Source organism: Amblyomma mixtum, chromosome 7 (assembly GCF_055824585.1).
Source record: "Amblyomma mixtum isolate Tamu chromosome 7, ASM5582458v1, whole genome shotgun sequence".
Lineage (NCBI taxonomy): Eukaryota > Metazoa > Arthropoda > Arachnida > Ixodida > Ixodidae > Amblyomma > Amblyomma mixtum.
The window spans coordinates 27,549,144-27,577,020 of NC_143018.1; the positions used below are offsets into that span (position 1 = coordinate 27,549,144).

The 27,877-nt window shown below is 44.6% G+C and overlaps 1 protein-coding gene across 5 annotated transcripts in view; it reads left to right on the forward strand.

Annotated features, from left to right (window-relative positions):
- The first annotated feature begins 277 nt into the window (after positions 1 to 277).
- Positions 278 to 27,877, forward strand: part of LOC149335427 (complement C3-like) — a 74,674-nt gene continuing 47,074 nt past the window's right edge. For 4 of the 5 annotated variants that reach the window (XM_089552111.1, XM_089552113.1, XM_089552112.1 and 1 more), the window contains exons 1-11: positions 278 to 1,367; positions 11,084 to 11,244; positions 15,468 to 15,668; positions 16,887 to 16,957; positions 18,105 to 18,242; positions 19,874 to 19,916; positions 21,121 to 21,205; positions 23,141 to 23,243; positions 23,519 to 23,761; positions 24,762 to 24,938; positions 27,124 to 27,252. In XM_089552111.1, the coding sequence (XP_089408237.1) occupies positions 1,300 to 1,367; positions 11,084 to 11,244; positions 15,468 to 15,668; positions 16,887 to 16,957; positions 18,105 to 18,242; positions 19,874 to 19,916; positions 21,121 to 21,205; positions 23,141 to 23,243; positions 23,519 to 23,761; positions 24,762 to 24,938; positions 27,124 to 27,252 (1,419 nt within the window). In that variant the 5' untranslated portion in view covers positions 278 to 1,299. The remainder of the gene's footprint in view (positions 1,368 to 11,083; positions 11,245 to 15,467; positions 15,669 to 16,886; positions 16,958 to 18,104; positions 18,243 to 19,873; positions 19,917 to 21,120; positions 21,206 to 23,140; positions 23,244 to 23,518; positions 23,762 to 24,761; positions 24,939 to 27,123; positions 27,253 to 27,877) is intronic. The other variant, XM_089552116.1, reaches the window with a different exon arrangement.

A 27,877-nucleotide genomic window follows, 5' to 3' on the forward strand; every position in this document is an offset into this window, starting at 1 on the left:
CTTGATGCTTTTCGCGCGCAGTGCAAGTGACAGGACAAACAGCGAAGGGGAACTTCCCGCTCCGTAATTCGGACTGTCAAGGCGACGCCGTTGCACAAACGACAGCGCACGGGACGGTCGGTGGCTGGCCGGAGACCACGAGCAGCAAACAACGTACAAAAACTTTGAAAACGAGGAGAGGGCCTCCAGAAAGGGTCAAGTGTGGTGTGTATGTTCTACGCGCCCCTGCCGTCTCATTCGTCCCCTCGCCCCCTCGCCCCTTCTCCCTTTCCTTCAGCCCCTTTCTCTCCAGCGTCTCGCAGCGGCCCCGCTGCTGCCGTGACGTCGTCGTCCCACGCCAACACCCCGAGGGGGACTCGAGGAGGGCTTCCGAGATTAGTCGCTGCTCGGGAACACGCGGACCACGTCGTCGCACTGGCCGCAAGGACCGGCTCTCCGCCCGAACAGCTTTCAGAGCCTAGAAGGGGCGTGCGCCTTTCGCCGTTCCGTTCTCTATACGAGTACTTCGACTGGAAGACACTACTCAAGACCCCGTGAGAAGTGCATCAACGAAGAGCTGTTGGCTTCGCTGCTGGGCAATGTCTGCCAGAAGGACAGCACTGCGGATCGTGCCTTGAGGAAGACTGGTCCAGAAGTTTCGGATACCTCCAAGCCGAACGTCGACCTTTCCCTGGACGTGCTCACGGTGAATAAGTTGTCGAAGTAGTGGACGTGAATGGCTGGTGCGGCGGGTGATACGTGACCTTGAAGTGCAGTGTAGTGCTGTCTGCGTCCCATTGCCTGTATGTGAACCAGCTTGTAGGTCGGACTGCTTGTTCTTGAGAGAACGCTGTTGAGACAGTTGATGCTGGATCGCCAGCGTGTGCCATATGAGTTGTCTTTCTTCGACAGGAGCCAGTGCCAGTATTGTTGTTTTCTCTGCCTATTCTCGGAGAGTGAGCAAGTGACTGTAGGACTGAAGTGCCGCAAAACCCTTCCGTTGTGTACAACAGCCGTCCGGTGTCTCAACACATACTCTTTGCCACTTTTTTACGTTTGTGAAGGCTTGACGCTTGTGCAAGATAAAGCGTGACTTTAATTTATCAAGGAACCAACCCTAGCGTCGAGCGCCCGTTCCGCCCTGAAGGAACCCAAAAGACACGCCTGGCTCGTTCGGCGCGAAAGACGAGCCTCACAGTGATAGGGCCACCGCTGAAGCTACTTTCGTAACTGAGTGCTGAAGGAGCGCCTGGCAACACGTTAGACCGTAGGAGCTCGGCGGCTGTAGACGTAGCATTGAACAGTACGTGCGTGCCAAAGATGGAGCTACAAAGAGTTCGCTGTCTCCGGTGGGTACTGTGGATGTGCGTGGCCTTCGTTCCCGTAACGTGAGTATTGACCCCTTTGGTGTCTCTTCTTGTTAGCGCGTGCATCGATGCGTTTCAGGCGAAACAAGGCTGACAAGCAGGCCTCCTAAGTTAACTTGTGCGATGTTTTGCATATACGTAATTACCAAACAGAAACAACGCTCAAGAAATCCAATGCGGCGTGTCTGTATGCAGGAAGTTCGATATAGATAAGGTCCTTTTGTTTAAAAGGTTTTTCAACGGAAATGCAGGACAAATGCGTCGAACAGTCTTGAAGTGTAGTCACCTCCTTTCCAGGTGCATAACTATTCATCCGATCTTCGTAATTACAGAAGATGAGTTTGCGCGCGTAATGTAGTATGTAAAGTAGAATTGACGGGACAGAAATGTGCTTCTTGTGGCTTACTCCTCTTCAGGTTCAATTTGTATCAGTTTGTTTTTATACCCTCGGTAGTAACTGCCGGGCATCTAATAATATATTTAATATCTATACACCGGCAGCCGGGAGAGTAAGCGGGCTGAAATTATCCCGGTACTTGTCTCCGATTGGCTGCGTGGGCTTCGTGAGAAGTTTTTCTGTGCTTAGCACGGCCTCGATTCTGTGGCACAGTTCATGTTTGCCGCTGCCCGGAGAAGTACCAGAATGTCCCTGCTCTTGCCAGTGATCGGCTCCAGAGTACCCACGGGACTCGACACACCCGAAAGCGGAAGCAATAAGCAATAGTTTGAGCTAAGCGCAGCAGAAAGGTCAGCTAAGCTCCGTAAAGCTACGCACGACGAGCGCGGGTGCAAGTCACGTGCTCATTAATTGAACCTTCTAATAGCTCGTTCACGCTGTTTCCCCTTTCCATGAAGTGTTTTACTCTTATTGCATTTTTTTTTGGTCACTACTCGCCCGGTAAACTTTACTTCTTTCGACGTTCAATGCACTGACATTCCGCACCATGACCGTCGCTCAGTGGCCTCCTAAGTATACGTCGCTGTCTGCATGCACTTGCGATACAAGAAGCAGTCAAGTCTCGGTTGATGAGAATTCATAAATTCGGTGCGGCACGGGATGTCCGGAGAGCAGTCTTTCCCGAAAGGTGACCTTGAAGGCATCAAAAATTAGTTTTCGTGGCAAAGTGTCTCTTGGTTTTCTGTAGTCAGTCAGAGGTGAGTGCTAGGAGAATTTCAGCAAGGAGATTCTCCAGGCTGCCTGCTGAATAGGCAGTGCCAGTAAAATAAGACAGGCGTTCCGAACATGGAAAGGAAATGGTAAGCTATCCCTCATCACAGGGGTGGGATTATAAAAGAAAGTGATAAGAAGCCGTGGTCTACAGGCAGTTAAATGCGGGCTAGCTTGTCATTGCTTCATGTCATCATTTGCAAAACCGAATTCGCGGTCAGTCGTGTCCTACTGGTAGAAAGGATGGCGATGCCAAATTTAACGCACTTCCTTCCACGCGGCATATGCTTGATACATTACGCAACAAGAAAAAAAACGGCTAATGAATAGGGACATGTTTATATCCTTGGAGTGTAGTGTCTATGCTTTACATCGCTTGCAAATCCTCAAGGTTCGCAACAGCGCCTGACATGTCTGCACGGCATTGAGCGAGGACAGACAGTGTAATCAGCATACCTTCGCAGCCAGAGAACACCAATAAAGATTAGCAGTTGCGTGCAGTTTACAGGAAGCGGCATTACTGAGAAGCAGGTTCACTGTTCAACAAATAACGCGTAGAACAGGAGGTGAGTCGGGTGCCAACTACCGCGGTGCAAATAAAAAAAAATTTTTTACGAGGAAAATGTCATCGTGTAGAACGTGCTTGGCATTGCATAAAAACAACCGACACGGGAGGTGTGCCATGGTTTAAAAAAAAAAAACTAAATAAAAGAAGACAGCTTTCCTTCCGGTGCATGCTTGTCAATGAGGAACTATTACCTTCGTCTTTCTCTCAGTAGATTAAGAACACGTTAAAGAAGCTTTGTTGTTTAGTTTATTCAAACAGTGGCGACCTTCGCTATCGCAAGCGCCTTCGCCCCACCGTCCTACCCCCCGCCCCTCTTGAAGGCAGCATTGTACGACTAGGAAGTTTCAAATACGTCTGTAAGTGGAGTGAGTGGTTTATTATGCCTTGGGAAGCGAGTGTGTTCGTCTGCGACTTCGTGTAGAACGGAGCATTCAAAACCTGTATAGACACCCAGCAGAGAGACAGGGAGAGACAGACACACAAGGTCGGCGTCGTCTGGCGATGACCACCACCTCGGGCAATGCTTTAAACTACGACGCCGAAGCAGGCGACGCGGGGTCATTTGAGAAGCTTATTTTTCAATCAGGCCACACGACCGCACGCGCTCATACCCGCCTCGCTTTTTCTTTGTTTTTATTCGGTCTCTTTCCATCTACAAAAGGAGGTGGGGGACCGGCATCGGCTGTCGGAGGGGGGGGGGGGGGGGGTTCTCGCTTATCTTCGCGACCATCGCTCTCTACGGAAAAAGGCGCGCCTTCCCCGCGAAACCAAGCAAAAGCAACGGCAAAATGAGTTCTTCGCACGGCCCAAGCTGCCGCCGCCGCCGCGTAATTTGCAGTTGTGCAAGACCGGAAAGCACGGTTTAGTTCTTTCTTGTTCTCTTACCCTCTACGCGCTCCTCCCTATCACAAGGGCGCAGACGCCGCGGGAGCTTCGTTAGGAGACCGCGCGTCGCTCAGCTCAAACCGAAGGAAGACACCGCCCCCCCTCCCCCCAACGGTCTTCCTCCTGCACCGCTTTCCTTCTTTCCTCACACGTACGTACAGAGGCCCCTCTGCCACCGCTCCCACCCCCGGCATCCTCCATGCTTCAGTTGTATTTGCAGGGAGAGCGATTAAAGCGACGGACCCTTGACGTCACAGGTCCCGAGCCGGCGGTGACAGCTGGAGATCGCACGGAAGGCTCTCCCTGCCGAACTGCTGTTTACGAGAAGCGTGTGATGAGTGTGCCCGCTATCGGGTGGCGGTGAATTCATCAGAGCGGCTGCTGTCACGAGCGCGCGGGTGCGCCTTCGAGGAATGACAATTGAGCTTGCAGTTGAGAGGATCATAGTCCCGCGCGAGCGGCTTTGCATGTGACGTGTGGCATTTGATGGCAAGAAAGAGTGCGGCGAGCGGATCCGATGCCGCGGCCGATGCGACGAACTGCAGGACCGCACACACGGCACACATGAATGTTTTAATGTGTGCAGTGTGTTATTAATGAGAATATACGGCACCCCCCCCCCCCCCCCCCCCCCCCTCTCGCTTAGAATACCCTTCCTGTGAGGTCATTTAAAGGCGAGAGCAATAAATAAACTTGTTGTGGCGGTTGTGCGCTAAAACTAAACACTCAAGGGCATTATTAAATGCTGTATCCTCCACAAATCGCCGATGTAACGTTTTCAGTCAGCGACATTTACGGGCCAATGATATGTACCGCACTGGATTGATCTAGACTAACTGAGGCCAAACAGTGGGTTTCCTGACACTCGTATATGTGGGTTAACCTTCTAGGAGCTGCCAGTGAGGTGGGAGACTCCGCAGTGCAGGACTGCAGATAAGTTTCAAACAAGTGTTGTCCTCCAACGTCTACTGACATTGAGCAGCACAGGGGTGCTCATGCATTTCACCTGCATCAAACCCAGCCACGGCTGCCGGGAATCGAACTCGCGACCTTGAGTTCTCAGCGATCGAACGCTGTAGCCTATAACTCTACACTAAGCCACCTCGACGGGTCTGACATGCATTGGAATGCGGGTAAACTATAGTGTAATCTGCGTGCCTGCCCGACAGGCCGGATGAAGGTCTCCACCTTGTTCGCCGAACTTGCTTTCTCCGCGGGTGTAAGCTAAGCAGCTCAGTCGCCTTCTACCGCCACGAGTGTGCCGTGACTACCATGCACATCATTCCAATTAGTCCTGGCGAAGCGCGGAGGCGTACGCTAACAGTTGCGGGTGCTGTGTGACGCGGTTCGTCACGCAAGCTGCTCGTCCATTCCGGCTTCGTCGTATGCATTTAACAGAACGTACGCGCGAGCTTCCAGCCTTTTTCCACGAAACAGTCGGCACTCCACTCATTGTGACCGTCTGTGTAGGAGGTCGTATTACAAAAGGAACGGACATGAATGAAACTGAGCGTGCCTATCTTCCTGCATTTCGCTGAAGGGGTCGCGGCGTTCTGTTTGAATTTGCTTTTTGAGAAAAAGAAATGTCGCAGTAATTGTCTCACTTTCTGGTGGACACCTCAAGCGCGCCACGAGCAGAGGGAGTGAAAGAGAAAGTGAAAGAGGCGCCTTAATGGAGGGTGACGCTTTGCTTGCACTGCCTGTTAGGAGGTTGATATCATTACGTTTTCCCTCAGAAATAACGCTCAGTTTTAGGCGTATGTGGCGTTACTGAAAAGGCTGAAAGAGAAGCTTATGAGCGAGGTTTTCGTACGCGAGGTTGCCACGCGATTAATTGGCGCTCGCTTGAGTTTATGCAGGACATTGTGTTATTTATTTATTCATTTATTTGACTACTTACACGAGTCTAATGACAGCCCAGATGGGAGGAATGTACAAAGCAGCCATTCAGTGTTTAATCTCTGAAAGAACCAGCAGCTAATAGATCAGTCTTGTCAGGTTCGTATCCCCCCCCCCCCCCCCCCCCCCATTGTGTGCAACCACTCCCTGCATAAGCAAGTAAAGCAGGAGTTGAGTCCCGCCAAGGCTCTTAAAGACGCACAAACAGATCGCACACGTTATGACGCAGCCATAACTTGGCCGCGTCTGAAAATGAGCACCTGAGAATGCGGACAATTTAGGCTGGGGAGCCGAATTTAGGCTGGGGAAGCGAATCACTGCGGAAACGCCTGCAATATTCAGACCGGCCCATTTCCCTCTGAGCTCACAGAGAACGAAAGCAAGCGCGCGGGTCCGCTCTGTCAAGCGGAATCAGAAGCGAAAGGAAAGAAACGGGTTGGTGAGGTCACTCCGGCTTCCAGAGACGTTCCGGGTCCGGCAGAGCGCAAATGGAGCATGAACTGCACGACTCGTGACGTGGCCGGAGAATGCGACCGCGAAACTATGCATCGAGAACTAGGAGGGATTGCCACCGTGACGTTAAACTTCTCGCATGACGTCACGTTGCGCTTTAGTGTCACTTGCATTTTGTTGCTGTAGTGGAAAACACCGGACGCCCACCGAAGTGGTCCAGCGATAGGTCAGAGCGAGATCGCAGGTGAGATCTTTAGTTGCGTGGCTAGTCCTGTCTGAAGAGCGAACAGCAATGGGAGTAACCGTACGAGTGTTCTGGTGCATGTACAGTCTTTGTCAAAAGTAACCAGGCTGCATGGTTTGCTTCTAGCTTGTATTGTGGAGACCTTGTGGCCTTCACAAAGATCAAAAGGTTTTGGAAGGTAAGAAGACCCCAGTCGATCCTTACCTTTAACGACCATTTCAGCTTCAGGGAAGCTGTAAGGGCTCCACTGTACGAGCTAGAGCAAACCATGCAGCCTGGTTACTTTTGACAAAGACTGTACCTGTACCTCCAATGTATGTACCTCCAATTGTGTGCCTTTTCCCCACTTTCGTACTAAAACTGTGACGCAATCGTTTGTCGTAAGGCGCTAAGGGTGCTGTCATACGATTTCTGGTTGCACATATAGCATACAGCTTATAGTCAAGTTGGAGGCTAGCTCGCGAAAGGGATTCCAACCATCGACATATAAACTCACGATGAGACCTTCATGCTTTCACCTTCATTGCACGTAAGCAGTGTTAACTTTTAACTACTTGCCATGTTTTTTTGTTCCCTGAAACGCGCCACACAGTATGGGTTATGCAAGCAAGGAAGTATGTGTAAGAAGTCCAGGAAAAAAATAGTGTAAGTGTTCGTTGTTCTTTACAACGTCCATTGCTGCGATTGTTTTCCAGTTAAATCCCCCCCCCCCCCCCTCCCCGCCTTCCAATTTTTGTGGATCTTCCGTTAGCTCACATTCTCTTGTCCACAGAGGCTCTATATTGAATCTGACGTACAACTATTGAGCACTACTTCGCTGGTTCTATCTCTGCCGCTGTAGCTGCGTTCCGATCAAGACAAAATTCAAAAGCCTCAGTGTGCTGAGATTTCAGTGCATGTTAAATGATACCAATTTTCAACTGATTCGAAGCCCTCAGTACGGCGTCAGAATAACGTACAATGCGGTCATGGCAAGTAATATGCCATTAAGTCAAGTCAAGTAAACTTTATTCCAGACATGTAAAGAAAATCGCATGGCTGAGGAGGAGGGAAAAAAAGCCGCAATATTGCGGCTTGACAACGTTCCCTTCCCCTAAACTACATCGGCGGCAGGGAAAGCATATAAAGCATACATACAAAGCACATAGTTCACAATTTGAACAGAACAAAAAAGAAATCGAACAAATAAGAATGTACGGTTTATCCGCAACCGGAAATGCAGTCAACATAATATATCGTACATCGCATACAAAAAGAAAAGGCATTTCAAAGCAAACACATTCCAACACAAAGAGCAATCAAGGCATCGCAAAGGCAAGGCTAGCAAATATTATAAATATAAAGTTTTCATCTGCTGGTTCGAAGGCAAACGAACGGAAGAGCTGGATAGGCGAAATTGATTAAGCAAAGTAGGTAAGGCGTAATTTAGTGTCTGAAATCCGTAATTAGTGCGAGGACGTGGAACATACCAAACTTCATGATGGCGAGTTAGATGGGAGTGCGTATTGACTGATTAAACTGAAGGAACACTGCGGCAGATTCATCTTCTCCCTTCAAGAATACTATATCGCATTCGGCTGTTGCGGCACTCGGGCGTTCTCAGTGCATAATATAACAGCCAATAAAAAAAGACCCGGGGGAGGGGCAAGCTATTTGTAGAATATAGGAGCCATCTTCAGAGAACTATTAACTCAAGAGCAAAGAACTACGTTAGATAGCCAAAGGATCGAAACATCCCACTGAGTTAATGAACTCTATAAATACCTATATTATGGATATGGATTTTATTTATGCATTCAAAATAAAACCATGGCTATTGGTAACCTGCAAACCACGTCTTCGCGTTGTCCGCGATACCGACAATTTAAGCATATTCTTAAGACAATTAATCGCCTGTAGATGCTTCTTCACAAATTCCCGAAGCATATGAGTAGTTTTACGTTTTATTATCATCATCATCATCATCATCATTTATTATCCCTTAAGGGCCCTGGTTTGGGCATTACATAAGGGGGGGGGGGGACAAGAAAGTATGGCCATGGTCATATTTATACAGACAAAAAAAAACACAACGAGGCATGGTGAAGTACGTGCATTTCTATGATCGGTGCATTTTGAAATATAGGGAAAACAAACGGACGAAAATTACACAGGCAGTTATGGTACGCATACTTTTAACAAACAACAAAACAGTATTCACACACAAAAAGAAAAAGCAATCGGGTACTGAACAAAAAAATGCAGTGTATTAGAGAAAAGTAAAGCAAAAGAAAAATGAAATCCTATTGCTGCTCATCAGTTTATTTAGAAAAATGAGCGGATGTTAACCGCCTGAATTTTGAGTTGTCACGCTCATGGACAATAGTTTCGGGAAGTGAATTCCATTCATCAATAGCCAAGGGCAAGAATGATTTATTAAATGCATTTGTGGAACCAGTAATACGCTGCACGCTCAGGGAATTGAAGAGCCGACGGGACGTTCGTACAGGTGGTACCAGAAGGGAGGTTCGCAGGTCAGGGCGGTTGTAATATAGATTATGAAATAAACTCAGCCGTAATGTCTTCCTTCGATGAGTTAACGAGTCGAGATCAATGGATGATTTGATGGCACTAACGCTGGTCCATGTATGATATTTTGAGCAGATCCTTTCCTTATTATTGACGCCTCTACACGTGTTCTGAGAAACTGATTCGGTATTCGGTGATTCGGCTATCGGTAGAAATTGGGAGCCTACTGCAAACCGTGTATTCGCGTTCTCCTTGATATCAACAATTTATGCAAACTCTTGACTTAAAACAATTAATGGCCTCTGGATGTTTCGTCACAAATTCCCGAAGCATATGAGCTGTTTTAAATATGTTATGAAAAGAAAATTTATTTTGATGGGGACAGACTGGAAATCCTTAAGTTTCAATTTATAACAAGTGTCTTAGTTTAGCAGCAAAGTAGTTTTACTCCGTATTATGTTATTCCTTTCCTTATTATTGACGCCTCTACATGTGTTCTGAGAAACTGACTGCGGTGAGCAAATTACGTTCTTGACAGTGCGGCAGAGATTGTGGGTATGTTTATTCCAGTGCTATTGCTTGTAGAAGGGGTCCAGTGCTTATGAAGGGTCTTGCAGGTTTTTCTCGGCCTCCTCCGTTTAGTCGCGCTGTCAAACAATGAATAAATAAACTACATCCTTGAGTCTTTTCAATGGAAAAAGGTTAGGAAAAATAATAAAACTAACCTGAGTTTAGTTCAAACTATAATCAATCAGATTAGAGCGAAGTTAGCTTTTCTGAATCGTGAAATTAGAAACAACTTTGTCGTCGAGCAAAATTACGTTTGTGCCTTTTCTTTTTATATTATCTTCGCATTTTAAGAAGATCTTTGAATTTGTCCAAGTGCCCCGCCGCGGTGGCTCATTGGTTACGGCGCTCGGCTGCTGACACGAAAGACGCGGGTTCGATCCCGGCCGCGGCGGCTGAATTTCGATGAAGGCGAAATTCTAGAGTCTCGTGTGCTGTGCGATGTCAGTGCACGTTAAAGAACCCCAGGTGGTCGAAATTTCCGGAGCCCTTCACTACGGCGTCCCTCATAGCCTGAGTTGATTTGGGACGTTAAACCTCAATACACTAATAAACTAATAAACTAAACGAATTTGTCCAAGGTGCACGAAGTTAGCTCCCGCTGATGCAGGATGTTATTGGCGAAAATTTCCGCGTTCAAATGCTGGAATGAAATTACTAGGTGAGCAGTGGCCGAGTGCTCTCGAACATGTGCATTACTTGGTCTTGTAATTACTATTAGCTTTCACCGATGCGCAGCTATACGGCTTCAAAGGAAACCCATATAGCTTTCACAGAAACTTCGCCATTGAAGAAAAATTCGTTCTGGTCTGCGGTGCGAACCCGGGACCGCTACCTATCCTGCATAATCTCTCTACTAACTAAGGTAACCAGGACGACTACCAGATACCGGGCGAGACCGGAGTGATCAGGAACGCAAAATGGGAACTTTGTTCTCCACTTCCCAGGGCAAGCTATATAGCTTTCCTTTCTAATATTATGGCTACGCCTGGGTGAATGCTAAGGAGTAATTGCCGCCGCGGTGACTCAGTGGTTATGGTGCTCGGCTGCTGACCCGAAAGACGCGGGTTCGATCCCGGCCGCGGCGGTTGAATTTCTTTGGAGGAGAAATTCTAGAGGCCCGTGTACTGTGCGATGTCAGTGCACGTTAAAGAACCCCAGGTGATCGAAATTTCCGGAGCCCTCCACTACGGCGTCTCTCATAGCCTTAGTCGCTTTGGGACGTTAAACCCCATAAACCAAACCAACCAAACCAAGGAGTAATTGCTTTCTTCGACAAGATAATATTAGCGAGCCACAGAAGCGTCTCTGTATAAGCAAGAAGTCCCAGTTGTACGCGCAAATCTATTCTCATCACAAGCTTTTAATTTGAATCAGAAAAGAAAGCTAGGGAGAAAGAAAAGAAATATAAGAACAGACAATAGTTAATAACCACAAACGTGCAGGCAAGGCTGCATCGTGACGGCTCCCAACGTGGTCCGGTTAGGTGCCGAGGAAACCGTGGTGGTTTTCAACCGGGGATCCCCAAGGGACGTCACCTTGACCCTCCAAGATCACCCGGCGCGCCTGCACACCTTATTCAGAGACACCATCAGCATGGGCGCAGGTGAGTTGGTTTGCGGACAGAAGTGCCGCCAGTGTTATGGCGCAGTTTTTTTTATTGCTGCGAATATTGCCGAAGTACACGAAAGGATATAATAGTGTGTGTGTGGGAACAGGATGGCCGAATGAGTGAAGTTTAGAAGAGGCCGATGATGAGGTCCATGCGCAAAAGTGTCGACGTATTGAAAAGTTAACACATCATGCCCAACATTCTTGGAGAAAAACCCTGAATATCGACAAATTGTAAGGCACTGTGAGGGAAGTATTCAAGGTAATGGTCCATTCTTCCGACATGCTGCAAAATCTTTCTTTTATTAGTTTTTCCCTCGCTCGCATCGAGCAGTTAAGGTTGCCATAGAAAACCAATGGGGAACGATTTTGACGATAGCAAAAACGTTAATAGCAAAAAAAAAAAAAATGGAAGCCTGCCGGCGGGAGATCGGCTGATATATTTATTGTTGTAGTGAAATGTTACAATATATGAAAAAATCGCGCTCATAAAATCTTTCCGTTCAAGCACGATTTTGTCCAGAATTGTTGGGTATAGAATGTAACAAGGAGTGCAGAAAAAAGATTAACGGAATCCTACGTGCCACTTCAAAAAAACGGAGAAAATATGTAATATTTGTAATATTATATAAATATTATTATAAATTATTACTATGAATAAAATTTATAATGTACCAAGGATACAGCTTAAAACTTGCCGTCGCCAACTAGAGCTTATTTTTCTCGGAACGAGAAAAATGGATGCAGGGGTCATATTGAGCACAGTTGCCACTAATGAATAAGCAGATATTAAACAATTGGAGCTCACACGGAGTGCTACACTATACTAATACTCAGCTATAGAGCCGGCGCTCAAGCCGTTGTTCCAAGCAGGTTCATATGGGTCACTAGAAGACTCCTTATCTCCCGTCAGATGTCTCGGTTTGCGTGCGTGGTAGATAGAACTGGCCGCCTGGTCCTGGAACCCGACACCGCAGCGTTTCTGATGTAGCGCGATAAGACACTCGCCCGCCTGAACGCGTGTCTTCTTATGAACTACGCGGCAGCTAGGCATGTTGTCGTGAGGCCCAGACGGCCCGGACCTCCCGGCTTGAGTCTGCCGTCAGAATACGAGGGCGTTGCACGCGGTTGCGCAAGTCACGTGACAGGCGTTGTGACGTACGCTTGCGGCATCCCGTAATCTCGATGGCACCTCAAGAGAGGTTCCGCGCAGTGGCCGTCGAAATATGACACCAGCTGATCACTGCGGCGAAAACAGCCCTCATGTGCTTGGATAGGTTCCGGGCCATGTGGCAAAAGCAGGCTTAATATCTCTATGACGTAGAAAACTGGAACTTCGAAGACTGGACGATAATGACTCTCCAGATGTTTTGACATGTGCATGTGTACGTGTTGAAATGAGGGCTTTTCCTTCTTGAAATGCCTACTGAGGCTAATGAGGCAGGAAGCAGCTTGGCAATCCTGAGTCAGGTTTCGAGTCATCTGACGCGAAAACGTTTCGCGTAGATGCTGACCGTATTATTCCGTAAAACTTTGGAACTGTTGCAGCAGCTCAGTTTGTTGCTTGCGACGTTGTCACGTCACGACGTTGCGACAGCATCAGCTGGCGACACAGCCAAAGATAAAAAAGTTAAGGGTTGCCTTTGACTTATCGCTTGGGGTACTATGCGTCAACCACAGGCGATGTGATGTTAGCGTATGCGTAGCCGCAGGAAATCAATGGAAATTTCCGCAAGTAAACTCAAAGTGCTGCCCAGACTTTTGGTGGAATTATAACATTTGAGAGTTTAACTCTAAAATGAAAACTGTCGGGTGGATGCCATTGGTATTGACGCTGCAGAGTTAACATGAATTTCAATCCACTTTTAAATGTCGGACGTCAAATTTCATTTACTAGTGTTAAGGGCGCACTGGTGTCCTCTATATACCGGATGTCCCAGCTAAATGTAACCAAACTTAAAAAAAAAAATGGCCTGCCTTAGCTTATGATTAAGACTAGGATGCGAAGCATACCGCCGGCGGAGGCTGCGCGCGTCCGCAAGCGAGCGCACGAGTTGAGCCAGCTTTCACAGCTGTTGTGACGTCAGCGCCCCTAGCGGAAGGAGCGGGAGTTAGGCCGCCGGTGGAGGCTGCGCGTCCGCAAGCGAGCGCACGAGTTGAGACCCAGCTTTCACAGCTGTTGTGACGTCATATCACGTGGTGCGCCGATGTAGGTCTAGTGGTAGCTACGCGGCCGCGCGCGGCGCAGCAAGGAAGAGCTCGGTTGTGCGGCTAGTATGCTTCGCATAAAAGGCGAAGTGACCTAGTCCAGTGAAACCAACTGAGGGTTGTTCATAGTCGCGTGGCCTAGTCTGGAGTATTTTTTTTCGCTCTTCAGAGTTAATTAATCAGTTAAGTTTAATTAGCTAACTTTTTAATTATTGACTTCAGGAAGAAAGTGTCAATGCAAAAGTTTTAGATCACCTCGAAAAACCGCTAGTAGCGCTGTTCCTGTCGAGTTACGATTTACGTAGCTTCATTTATTGGCCTTAAAAGAAGGTTGTCACGTGACCAGCTGCTTGCTCACTTCTCTGCCCCAATGTGCACCCAAAGTCTCATCGAGGAGAGGACTTCAGAAAAAACGGATTTTATTCTTTAAGGCACGTCTTGGGACGTTGAAGTGGCACAGTTGTCATGTGGAAGCTTTTTCTTATCTTGTGGGTTATGGTTAAAGGCCGGTAAAAAGCTACTTTACGTAAATATTACTTTGCTGCAAATGTCTCAGTAAGCTGTTTCTCAAAGCGATCTACAACTTTTCCATTGACACTTTGTTCCTCAGGTCAATAATTAAAAAGTTAGTTAATTAAGCTAAACTAATTAGTCAACCTTGAAGAACGAAAAATACTGAAGACTAGGCCACGCGACTCTAAACAACCCTCATTTGATTACAGATGGCTAGGACACCCTGTGTTTTTTAAAAGCTTGGTTACATTTAGCTGGGACACCTGGTATAGTGCGCTTGGAATTGACACGAGGGACTTTTAGCTTAACTATGAAAGGAAAACCTTCCACGTGCTTAGCGCTGGCCCCAATATTAATAAGTGGGTGATAAAAGTGTTAAGAATCTTATACGTCAAACACCGCAGCACGCTGATCTAGGTGCCATTTTAAAAGCACTGAACTTGGTAGTTGCATAAAAGGCACGCAGATTGATTGATTAAAGAATCCGCTGCGGTGGCTCAGTGGGTATGGTGCTCAGATGCTTACCTCAAAGTCACGGGTTCGATCTTGGCCACAGTTCACATTTCGATGTAGGCGAAATGTTAGGGGCCCGAGTACCGAAGCGATGTTAGTGAACGTTACACCTCAGGTGGGCGAAATTATCTGGAGCCCTCCAGTGCGGCATCCCTCATCGTTTGAGTCACTTTGGTATGTTAAACCCCATGAGACCAAATTGAATAAAGGTGAAAAAATTCTTACTTTTCTATATTACAATGCGAAACTTAATATTTTGCCGTCCCAAAGAGATAATCGCTCGCGATTTGGCGCCTAAAAGAGAACATCTTAATATAATCTGGTCTGTTTGTTTCCGTTCATGTTATGGCGCTAAGGAACTAAATATCTAACTGCGAGCCAGAGGCAGCAAAAAACATGCCTTCTGTATTTTTTTTTGTTCGCGTACAGAGGGTCCTTTCTGTCAATTCGCTATTCTGTTTACAGCAATGTGCCATCGTTTTGTCAAAAAAATAAATAAATAAACAGCCTCTCGGTAACTGGGAACGCTCCTGCTGAGTGCTAAGGAACACTTGAGAAGGATCTCAACAGGAGGGAACAAAGAAAAAAATTCGAATGAAATTACATGTGTCTGCACCCCTAGTTCAAATAGGGATGTGTAAAGTAATAAGTGTATTCAATCCGGACACTGTGTATGTCTACACCGTGACTATATTAGGCTTACTGGAGTTCTAAGTGCTGGTCATTTCATTCTCACGTGCTTCGGTTAACTGTTATATTCGTTAAAACGGTGCCCGGCTGTGAAAGCTGTTGCTGGTGCCAACCCTCCTCATGTCTTCGCCATGTGCATCTCGGAACGAAGAGAAAAGTCTGGGAATATTTAATGAAAACTGCCAAAGCACTCTAAACAGTTGTATTTATTAACTGAACCTTATAAATAAACTTTCGTATATAAATGTGTTACATTTATATAACTGATGTTGTAAAACTGTAAACAACTTGCAGGCGAGTCGCGCGTAGTGCGTGTGCCAATCGACCCCGCGAAGCTTAGTGCCGAAGAGATCCGCTCGGGGCAGCGGCGCTACGTGTCGCTGGTGGTGGAGTGCTACGGTGTCTACAAGAAGGAGGCCCGGCTTCTCATCAGCGACAAGAGTGGCTACCTGCTCCTGCAGAGTGACAAGCCGATCTACACGCCTAAGCAGACAGGTGAGCAGGAGCAATAGACTCTCCCCGGGTAGTGAAAAACAAGACACTTTCGCCAGCCCAGGAAACTATACAATCGCCTGCTAGCCATGTTTCTTTATGAGAAATTTTGCACCCGGTCTCCTGACATTAGCTTTACTTTGCTATACTTTCCTGTCTTCGTTTTTCTTTTTTTTATATCATCTTTTCTATCACCCTTTCTTTCATAATGTCTTTCTTGCTTTCCTTTCTTTCCTTCTTTCTTTCTTTCCTTCTTTCTCTCTTTACTAGTAATAACATTTTTCTTGGAGATCCATAAGCTTGACTCCACCATTATCTTTAGCGGTCTGTTTCACTTTTTACTGTCCGAAGTATTGAGTACAGCTTGACGACGTCACAGGAGCGCCTAAGCTCTGATATTAGTCACTATCGTCAAATACCACTGACGCCCCATTTTTTTGTGGTCTTCGTTCTCTCCTCATTATGACTAATGGTATTTGTACGCCATTTAAGTTGCAAATTCATGTTGTCCTCTTAAGCTTTGGAGTGTGGGATAACCCTTTTTATTTGAATGTTGCATGGCCACAGAATCCTTTACATAAATTAAGTTATATGCTGAAGAGTTGTTCATAACGCGGTCGAAAATGTCAATATGTGCACGTGGAAGCACAATACTTCGCTTTAAAATTTACTTTAAAATTTGCACATTTACTTTAAAATTTAACTACCCACCAAACCAAAAACCTCTCAGAAACGTCTAGCTAGATGTCTCTGAGAGGTTTTTGGTTTGCTGGGTAGAAGTGCATAAAAATTACTACTCTCGCATTTAACTCTAGAGCATTTCAACTTGTCTTAATAATGGTAATCATTGCTCTAGGATACTCATAAATACAATACGCGCACGGTAAGTGCCATAAGATGCGTGCTGCCTCTGCTCATGATAAACATCTTCCTATAATTCTATCTTTGGTAGCGCTTACAGACCTTATGGTTTTTAGTACCATAGGTTAACTTGAAAGATGAAGTGCTTGGCAAAATATCAATGCAACAGCAAAATTCCATTCAAATGTGAATTTTTTGATTAGGCCATCATCAGCCGTGAAGTCTGTTTTATAGAAACGGTGGGGTGAGTAGTCTGTGTTCCTACAGTTGCAGAATTATGGAAATTTGTATATGCGCCTTCCTGCGAAGGCCATTCGTTGGATGGCTAACAAGTGAACAAACACTGTCATTACCTTGCAGTCAACCTGCGGATGATCGCTGTCGGAGAAGACCTAGTGCCTTCAATCGGCGACCTGAAACTGGAAATAAAGGTATTTATGCCACGTATCTTTCATCTAATTAATGTATTTGCACCAGAACCTTGCACATCAAGGCTGTGCATCATTCTCTTTTCCTTCAATATGTCATTTGAAAATTCCATCATTTAGCTTAAGCTTAATATTTCTTTCATTAACGAGAGATCATTCTCAATATGGAGCCTGCGGGTAAATGTCACTGCGAGTTTATTGCTTGACACGAAGGATTTAAGTAAGGTAGGCAGTGTTTCTGCACAGGGCAATCCACTCATTCAGCTTAAATTCAAGCTCTTTTCTTCATTACCGATGCGTTTTTTTTAGCAATTGTGATTGTTGGGGTGTGGAATTTAGTGGCTACGTTGTCATGGGGCTGTAGACTACTACTCACAAGAAGACATCCAAAGGAAGGGTGTTGAAAACTGTAGCACATTCTTGCAGACATTACGTGTGATTAGAATATACCTAGACTACTTTGTAAAAACCGCTGCACAAAAGTAAAATCGATTTCAAGGCCATTGCAGAGATATTAATTACAACGGCTTGTTCACTAATGGCCAGAAGAAATATTGGGATGCAAATGTCAGTGCCAACTTTATCTAGCGAAATAACTTGTGCACTTATCTGTAACAATGCGTGCTCTATTCCCTGAAGATCAAGTGAAGCATGAGTAACTTTGGCAACTATTTACATTTCAAAAACGTTTGAATACTAAAGAAAAATCAGCAAACTAAAATGCTGTTAAGTAGACTAACTTATCGACACATACATTACAGCCCAAGTATAGTAAACTGGTATTGTTGGTTTATGGTCAAGCCTAAAACAGTCCGAAGGACGGGACAAGTCGTGACGTCCGTCTTTCCTTTTCCCGTCCTTCGCTCCGATTCGAGAATGACATATTAAAGTGCGCATCATAAGCGATCATACTGGCATTTCGAACAGACCTCTATTGTTTGTTCTGCCTCATCGTGTGCGAGTGAAAACAGATTTTGTGAATGGATTTCAGTGTAAGCAGGCAGGAATACGCTATTTGTTCACGACGACACGCGTGAGAAATGCTTGAATCACGTGCTGCCACAATTCGATGCTGATGAGCGGCTGAAGTGATCAGCAAACAGTAAATGGCATTGCAAGTGACCGATGTCCATTGGTGCAACGCTCGCAGAACCCCCAGAACATCGTCACGTACCAGACGGTGCTGAGCACGAAGGACAACGTGACGGGGATGTTCAGTCACTCCTACAAGTTCCCAGAATCTCCGATCCTTGGCGAGTGGAAGGCCGTCGTTACGTACGGATCATACGTGAGTTGCTGCCCGCTTATTCTTGCCTCTGGCTTCTTGCTGCTTTTGCACCTGTGCCGTATTTATAGCAGCACCGCGCGTCACCTTGTCGTGCCATCGAGGACCGTTTTTCGGTAGCCCTATTTTATATTTTCTTCAGTTCGACTCACATACGTGCTGTAGGTTGAGGTCGATAGAAGGAGACCTCGTCCTCGCCACTAATTTACTCTGGGTGATGAAGAAAATGCAATTAAAATTATAAGAAAGGGGCATTGTATTAACAAAAAAAGAAAATAAACCAATTTTGATAAAGATGAAAAGGGGAAAAGAGGTTCAGGGGAAGAAGACAAGAGAGGCACATAAGTTCTAAACGTATGCACGAGTAGAAAAAATATACAAAAAGATGTGACGGAGGCTGGTTCTACTGTAATATCAATCAGCCGCTGAATGCAACAAACATTATTACAGTTTTAGCACAGACGTCAGTCGCCAAAGCAGCGCATGTGCAGATAGCCCTGACGCGCTTTGGTACGGACGCATCTGGTGACTTATTATCATACGCACATGCTTTGTTGGCAATAGTACAGAAGCGGTATACAGTTGCAGTACATAATGCTACTGTGAAACTATCATCGAAGATTAACAACAAGGACCTATAATGCTATGCAGTAAACAAAAATACTATATGAAAAGAGCACTAAATAAGTTCTAACACTCTATAACGTTATTCTTAGGCTTAGAACTTTTTAATAATTGCACATAATGTGCTTTAACATACCACACACTGCATGTAAAAAACACACAATAGATATCATGTGCTTTTTTGGCTTCTGTTGAGTCTGGGCATTAGCGTTCAGTCGGATTTCACCCGGTTTTTCTCATGTTTCCTTTGTGCTGCTCGTTAATTTAATTCCAAGTTGCGACATAAAAGGAGAAATTGAGATCAATAATGTATGCCGTTCTTTATGTGCATATAGTGAGATCAAATGCAAGTACGAAAAAAAAATACGCACGTTGCCTACACCATGTACATTTTTAATAACGTTGGAAACAGTGCGCATATATTATAATTTCCGGTGTACAGTAGGCGCGCTATGTGTGTATATATCAGTGCTAAATTTTAGCTCAAGGAACATTTTTTTGCTAGGCATTTTGAGCTCAGTACACAGTGTGTACCTGGTACCCATGCCACACGCGGTACATGATCTGCTTACGGCAGATAGGATTGTATTGGACAGTTCATGTTATATTGGGTGAATCTGAGATAGGAAATTGCTGCATGGTCCGTGCCTATCATAATCCAAAAAGCCCGGAATTTAAATTTTATTCATGCACAGCCCACAGGCTGTATACAAGAATTTATGGTACTTATTACATGAAGAAAACAGTGGTTGCAAATTAGTCACCTTCTGCATACGCTGAATGCATGCAGTTCTATGTGTAAGAATATGCAGAAAATTATTAATGTGGACAATGACATAATTGTGAGGTTATGAACTGCTTAATATGTGTGCACATGGAAGATTGCACACACATCTATATACATTGTAAATGGAGTTGCCGATTTGTTTTCTTTTTGTAATCCTACATTTTTAAGAACAGCAGAATGATAGACATAGAAAGTAATATAGGTTTAACTTGTTTGCTTCCAGCACACCCAGGAAACCCAGATCGCTTTCCAGGTTGAAGAGTACGGTGAGTAGTGTCAATGAACTCTTCTCTTTTGAGTTTCCTTCATACGTGGCTTTAATTAGGTCTCGTCAGGTACGCTATTTTGGCAGCATTGTTTCATCATTAGCGCCACCACTCTGAATAACCCTTGCTTTGCCTTATCTCTTGCTTTGCCTTATCTCTTGCATTGTCTTATCTCTTGCATTGTCTTATCTCTTGCATTGCCTAAACACTTGCTTTGCCTAATCTTCCTCTCACAGGTGCGTTCAAAACGTAAGGCGGGACTCTCATTAACATTCAGAGCAAAGGCACTGAACAGGATGTGCACTGTAAACACTCGAGTTAATGCAGGAGAAGACACATTGTTCATATAGAAAGAAGCATGAATGGTTCTTTAGATTAGGGTCTGTATTATGACATCGTTCTTTCCCAGGGCGAGTTTGGTATGAGGAAGTGCAAAGCATATATGTTGTTTGACTAGACAGTACATTATCTGACGAAGGTCGAACAGCGCTCGAATATTGAGCAAGAAAGCCACAGACACAGAGCTGAACGCAGAAAGTAAGCCAAATCCGCTAGAAATATGAACTGTAAAATGGTGCATTATCAGGATAATATCTGCATTATTCGAGGAATACTGAACTGCACACAGAGACGGCAAAGGATGACCACAAAGCAAGCTCTGCGCTGCATAGGTGCCTTTATTGCCTCCTTTTACCTTTCTGTTCAATTTTCGGTCATATGAGATCTTGGTTTGTTAGTAATTGAGTGGAGCTACTATAAGCTGTGAATCCTGCTCAAGCCAGCACAGCTGACTCTGAGCGTAGAAAATTGACAGCGTCTCAGGTGCTTCTGAGCCTAGGGTGCTTCACGTTAGATACACTTCTGGTTACTGGTCAAGTGAGATGCGGGCGTGCACAGGATGTGAGACAAACATGTGCTAGTATTTGTCCTGCACTGAGTGCCATTTGTAAAGAAAAACGGAGAGTTTAAAAGGGCCTTGAAACACCTGCTCTTGTTTCCTTTTTTACCTCTGCCGTTTACTTGCCGTGATGGCTGTCCTGCTTAGTAGCAAGTAAACAAAAATGAAAAAGTTACGCATTAGTGGGCTAACAGCTTTCTATGGGGAGATTTACCCGTTAGCCTAGGTTTCCTTCCCGTTGCTGGTTCGGCTTTGTTGTGCTATGCACATATTAAGTCGACGAATTGTTTGTTTTTGTGCCGATAGTGTTGCCGACTTTCTCGGTTACTCTGACGGTCCCCAGCGTCATTCTCAGTGACCAAGAATTCGTGGAAGGGGAACTTGAAGCCAAGTGAGTAAAAATCTCTTCTCAGGTGGCATAGTGACAGACAGTGTCCACAAAATGCAGCCTGTGCATAATCCCGTTTGTTTCTTCACTAAGCTATAAAAAGCTCTATGGTCTATAGACTTTTTATAGACTATAGATAGATATAGATATACATATTTCTTTTTGTCTCTTCATAGTCTATAGACTGTCTATATACAAAAGTGTATAGCCATAAATCTATAGATTGCCTGTCCACTGTCTGTAGCATTTGTATGCCTACAGACTGTTCTCTAGGATTTGTCCATAGAGAGTCTATAATCTTTATAGACAGAAGTCTATAGACAGTCTATAGACAGTCTATAGACAGTCTATAGACTGTCTAAAAACTTTGGCTGCTTTCGTTTTTTTTCTGTTGCCTCATATTTTCTACCATGATTGGAAAGCGCAAGCAAACCAGCTATGTATAGAGTGGTATTATGTGTGGACAGCTTTGCGAGTGCACCAACTTAAGCCACGCTGCTACTAAATCTCTAAGAATACATGTATCCCAAGCCAGAGCTGATTGCAATATAGGACAACTTAGCACGTTAAAACGTTCCATTAAACATTGTTTCACTCTCTTTCATTTTTCTGGATCAAATCCTTCCAACCCCTTCTATCGCTGATAATGTATCAACTGGGTTGGAAGACAAAAGGTAGACCGCAATAATACCACCAGGGTTGCTTGAGAAACAACGCGATGTTCGAGTTTGCAAGGTTTCTTGGTCTAAACATTATCTCAAAGACCAGAAGTTCTCCCGAAACCGAAATAGTTCTGCGGTGTATTTAGGTTGCCTAGAAGAAATGCTGCTAGAATAAAAAAGAATATCGTATTTGCTTCTGTAATTGATGCTCTCCCTAGACTGGCTGTCAAAAAATCCCTTTCATTCATCCTATTCTTTTGGCGTATGCTCTGCTGCTGATGATAACGAATGCTAACAGTTACCCTTTTTCTAATTCCAAAAGAAATGTGCAATTATATAAAGTGCCTGTTGCCAAATGCCAAGACTTTTTTACCGCATCTGCTAGGATGAACAGCCAGTAAAAACATTCGGCGAGGAATCTGAGAGCTAAATGAAACCACGCCTGGTCGCTAAGGGTTTGTTTTTTTATCTCCCATATTAGGCATTGTAGAACCTTGTTATGACTGGACTTCGCGCTGTATGCTGAGTGTATATACTGTATGCTGTGTGCTTAGAGACAGCATTAATTACAGGCCACTATGCACGTTATACTGGCAGATTTATCTCTCTCGCTCTATATCTCTATAAGATCAAAGATGTCTGCACACTCTAGCATAAAAACCTTGCTTAAAAGTGCGGTTTGTTTTATTCGCAAGATGATTCGTACTGAATGGAGTATTTACTCCCCCAGCCTACTTTTTCTCTGGTTTTTACCGCTTCAGAATTTTTTGGCATATTAGTTCACAAGCAGTAATCCAGAGGTTATGACTGCAGCACAATCATCTCTTGCCAGTTGCATGTCCTAGAAGCATGAGCGCTCCGTCCCGCGGCACAGTCCGCTCATCGGCTTCTACATAGCACAAATCGGTGCTTTTGCACTGATTCAAATGCATTCAACATTATCTGGCCATTTTTCTTACACCGCGTAGTGAACGCACCGCCGAGATGTTCTCAGGTTTTTCAAAAGAGAATTTCATCCTTTATGCTAGAAAATATAATACAGCAGTTGCAAGAGAGAACTTTGCGGGAGTTTTTGTAAAATAGGACGTCTTATATACATAAATGCCTCGGTGGAAATCTGGTGTAAAACAGTCTCACTTTCTTAAATAAACTGCCTACCGTAGTCCTCACTGCTGTAGTTGCAAACTCACTATAAGATCACTGCATATAACACTGAAGCTATGTTACGAAAGTGGATGCACATGACAGTTTTTTTTAATATTCTTTTTTCTGAAAGATATGTGTATGGAAAGCCGGTGGACGGTTCAGCGTCCTTCAGATTCAAGGTCAGGAATGAAGCTGGTACGGACCAAGAAATTGGATCAACCAACTTCAAGGCTGTAAGTGCACAAATCTTTCTGCCTACCCTCCAGCTCACATGAAACACGCTGCATTCGGTCTCATACATCTCTAAATATGACAAAGAAACAGGTCTAATTCCGCAAGTATTACTTTGCTAACGTGTAAAAAGCACTTCAAAGTTGTTTTATTATCTCCACCATGTTAAACACTTCAAATATGCTTACCTCCTTTGAGTTCCTCAGAGCATTGTATTTGATAGTTCAGACTCACAGCAGTCAGTCATGAACGGCTTTCTTCTCGTCTTGAAACACAGCTCGTGTACGGCAAGGCGAGCTTCCGCATAAAAACTGACCAGCTGAAAATGCCTCGACGCAAACGCTGGAACCCCCTGGTACACGGAAACCGCCTCGTGATCGAAGCGGACGTACTCGACAAGGCAACCAGTAAGCGCGTTACAGCCATGGACGACACGGCTGTGTTCGCTACATCACCCTACATCGTTGGCTTCCGGCATACGCCCAAGGACTTCAAACCTGGCGCCACAACAGTCATCGTGGTACGTGAGAAGATAGATGTGGTTGTTTTCCTCTTCACTTTGAATGCTGCAGTGTCATATATCATACAGTTCTTCACAGTAAATACCATGACAGGCTTAGCGTAAAGAATACATATATCAAAATAATCTGTGGATTCTTCTTTTTTTTTTTTTGGGGGGGGGGGGGGGGTGCTGAAAGTTCCTGAGGATACTGTATAACTCATCTGTAATCAATTGCAGTGTCTGCTAGGTGTTAGTGATTACTCCCTTGTTTTAAATCAACTCCACTCTTGGCACTACTCTTAATACATTAGAATAGAGGAGCAATCTCTCGCCAATGTTCTGTCATCAGTTCCAGCTCTTGGACATCTGTTTACAAAGCATCTGTGAAACGATGTTAAGGAAGAAGGGTCTATCAGAATTTCCAGCTCTTGGACGTCTGTTCACAAAGCTTCTGTGAGACGGTGTTATGGAAGAAGGTTCTGTCAGAAGTTCCAGCTCTTGGACGCCTGCTCACAAAGCTTCTGTGAGATGATGTTAAGGAAGAATACGTAGACATGTTCGAGAAAATTCGTATTTGGTGTTGCATGTTGAAACAAATGGCAACGCTAGATTTCATGTGGAAATTTACTGTCTCGATAATGGAAAAGTTGCAAAACACAATACTTTCTGAGCCTCAGTGCACACTTATTGGTAGACTTAAACCTATGTGGAGAGGTGGATTCCTTTGTCATGTGAAAATGACAGCACATATCGAGCAGCTCTAAAGCCAGGCATTATTTTTAAAGTTGGCGACGCTATATCTATGGTTTATTCCATCTAATTCATTGTATCAGGATAAAAGGATCATGCCGCAAAGATTTTTTTGCCTCTGGCACGATTATGCTTTATTTAAAGCCTGTTTAAAGGATCGACGGCTGCCTTTATCGAATCAGTTGTCTTTATAGAACATGTATTAGGCCACAAAGCTCTGTCCCATAGGCTTAAAGTTCCGCTGATTGATTTTTCTCAATGAATGCAGGCCGACGTCAAGGACCTTAACGGGAAGCCAGCTTCTGGAATTCCATGCGTCATCGACGTCTTGGATGATCAGGAGCAGGGCGTAAACGTCGATTCTACCGAGTCGGTCACAGACGCCACTGGAAGGGTTGCCTTTCTTGTGAAGACTGAGCGACGTCACACTAGAATTAAAGCAAAGGTGAGGAATTCTCTCTTGGGGACGGACGAGAAAAGGAATCCCTAAAAGCCGTTGTAATGGCTTATGGATTATCGGGTTCTCCTGCTGTGCCCAAGGTCACACGATGGAATCCCGGTCATGGCGGCAGTGTTTAGATGAAAGCGAAATGCCAAAATAGCCGTGTACTGTGTGATGTCGATTATGGCATCCCTCAAAGTTCATCTGCAGCTTTGATGCGTTAAATCCCAAGTACCATACCATACCATACCATCCCATGCCATAGCATACCATGCCATACCACACCGTACCATACCATACCATACCATACCGTACCATATTCCACTGTACCCTACCATATGGTGCTGTACTGTACCGTACCGTGCTCTACCGTACCATACCATGACACACTATACCGCAATATGCCGTACCGTATCGTACAACGCTAATCTGTAAAATAGGGCCTTTTTATAAATGAAAAAGAAACACGGGCGGTCAGCATAGTGTATTCAGTGTTTTGTCCTCAAAGACACGAAAGTGTGGCTGTCTGACGACGTGTACCAGTCTTGCAGTTTATCTTGCTACTTGGGACATTTAAACCAACATGCAAATGGGCTTTCAATCATGATTAACTGACTGTGAAATGCACTGCCGACTTGTGTATGCAGTTTTCACAAAAGTCTGCAGCTATGAACACAAGTGAGGAGCCATGCAGTCAAAAGTAAGAAGTTGAAGCTTGCAGAAGTATAGCGCACTTAAGTGTACAACTGTACTGTTCCATGACTCCAGCAAAGACAGAATTAAACATTGCCAACTTCTAACACACGTTGAGGACTTGGGAGTTGGGACACAGTGTCGTTTTATTCTAAAGAATTCTTTTATACCTGGCAGTCTGCAATTCAATCATGACCTTCAAGGTTTTAAGGTATAGTTGTTTAAATTTTAATGGTCTCTACTTGGCTATACAGTGATCACAATAGGAATGATGACAATACCTATTATGCGGTGTCGATGACCTTACATACAGGGTTTTCACATAAACCGAAGCAAATTTTTAAAAGGTTTACTTTGCAGAGATTTATCCAAGGGCACTTAGGAGCATTTACAGCTCCTTTAAAAAACATTTATCCAGTTAATTTATTACGTGAACATCCTCTCATGAAACCTTGCACTTGAGCTTCACTTAAACCTCAAATAGCATAATTTTCTTATACAGCTTTATTTTAAAAGTGTTTCGGCACTATTGAATAAAGCCACCGAAAACTAGATGTCCCTGCGGTATTAACATGCCTACTCTCTCGCTCACTGTGGGATGCGATTATTGGATGGTGCCATGGCGCTCAAACTGATATCGCTACAATAACTGCAGGTTTCCACAAATATAGCAATCTAGCTCGTGAGCAGGAATCTGTGATCTTGTAAAATAGGTGAACAAAAGTTTACAGTAAAGCTTATTCTTGGGACGTTTTGCAGTTTAGTCGTTTATTTGTTGAATAATCGAATTAACTGGCCCTGTGCAATGTTCTAGTTGAAACTTCCGAAGTATTGCCTTGTTCGTTTCAACATTTGATTAATGTTAACTAAGTAGCAATTCAATTGAAATAGCAGCAGTGGCCTGGGGGTTGGAACATCCCCCTCGCAAGTGGGAGGTGGGTGGATCGATCACCAGTGCCGCCGGGTACCCACCAGAGATAAAATTGGTACAAGCTTTCCCCTGGCCTTGTGCTCGGCTTATCAGGGATAAAATGCATGGAAGTGGGTACCTGACTCCACCTTATCAAACGAATACAAGTTGTATCATGGCATTTTTTGGCCACAAATTTCCTTTTGTCATTAAAACCTGTCATCATCATTGTCAATTTAATTGGAAATTAATGACACTTTCATGTCCACAAGGAAATGAAGATATTTTTTTTGGCTTCATTTCCTCAAGAGGAGCCTCCCCATTACTCAACTTTTACTGGGTTTGAGTACTACATGTTGTATATCATTAACAAGAGGAGTTGTACATCTGAGTCGGAAAGTTTCTGCTCGAGTTCTTTAAATTTTGTTTTAGATATTGCGTATATTTCTTTCTTTTCTCCTTTCTTGCAACATACCCTACAAGGTTAACAGCGTGCTGTAAATTAAATAAATGAACGAAACAGATGTTTTCAGGCCGATGGCTGCCTTGAAGATAGGTGATGTTTGGTGTACTGTTTTACTGCAGGTTCAGACGCGTGACCGGAAGTATGGCTCCCACCAGCAGTCCGAAGGAAACATTAACATAGAACCATTTGTTTCTCCTGTGGAAGCCTTCGTTGCGTTGGAACGCATGGACACAAGGAAATCATTCAAGGTGAGTGGCTTTTTCCATACAACGTAGTTGACAGCTATGTAGACGAAATAACCAATCACAAGTGCAGTCATTACCAGAAACTCATGATTAGCATTTCTAGTTCCCCTGACTGCCACCACGTGGCGCATGGCTTTGAACTTTAAAAATAGAGCGTTGACGTCATCAGTGACGTAAGAAAGCGAATGTCCGAGTCGCTTCAAAACAGTCCATGACAGCTGCACGCTGCCATGAATTCCTAGTAATGCTTCTAACGCTAGCATTTTATTTATATATCAGCTATAATGTCACTTATTCATGCGAAGTGAAAGTATTCAGTGCAATGTTTGCAGAATTTATCTCTTTGGTATTTGTTCTGAGAATGAGGAACTCCGATTGCCTTGATAAATGTATCTTTTAAATTTTTTCTAATTATGTTATTGTTAGTGGTAATAAGAAAATAAAATATGAAGGAACAGATGTTGCTAGCCATGGCATCTGCCATCAAAGCCTGAAGCACCTGAGCTGCGGCTAGCGGGAATAAAACGAGACTGAGAGGACAGGGAGAAGGAAAGAAAATGGGGAGCGATAGAAGAAACTCTACTTGGGCTATTGAATGTTCTGCACCGGTCGCACTTTTTATCATATT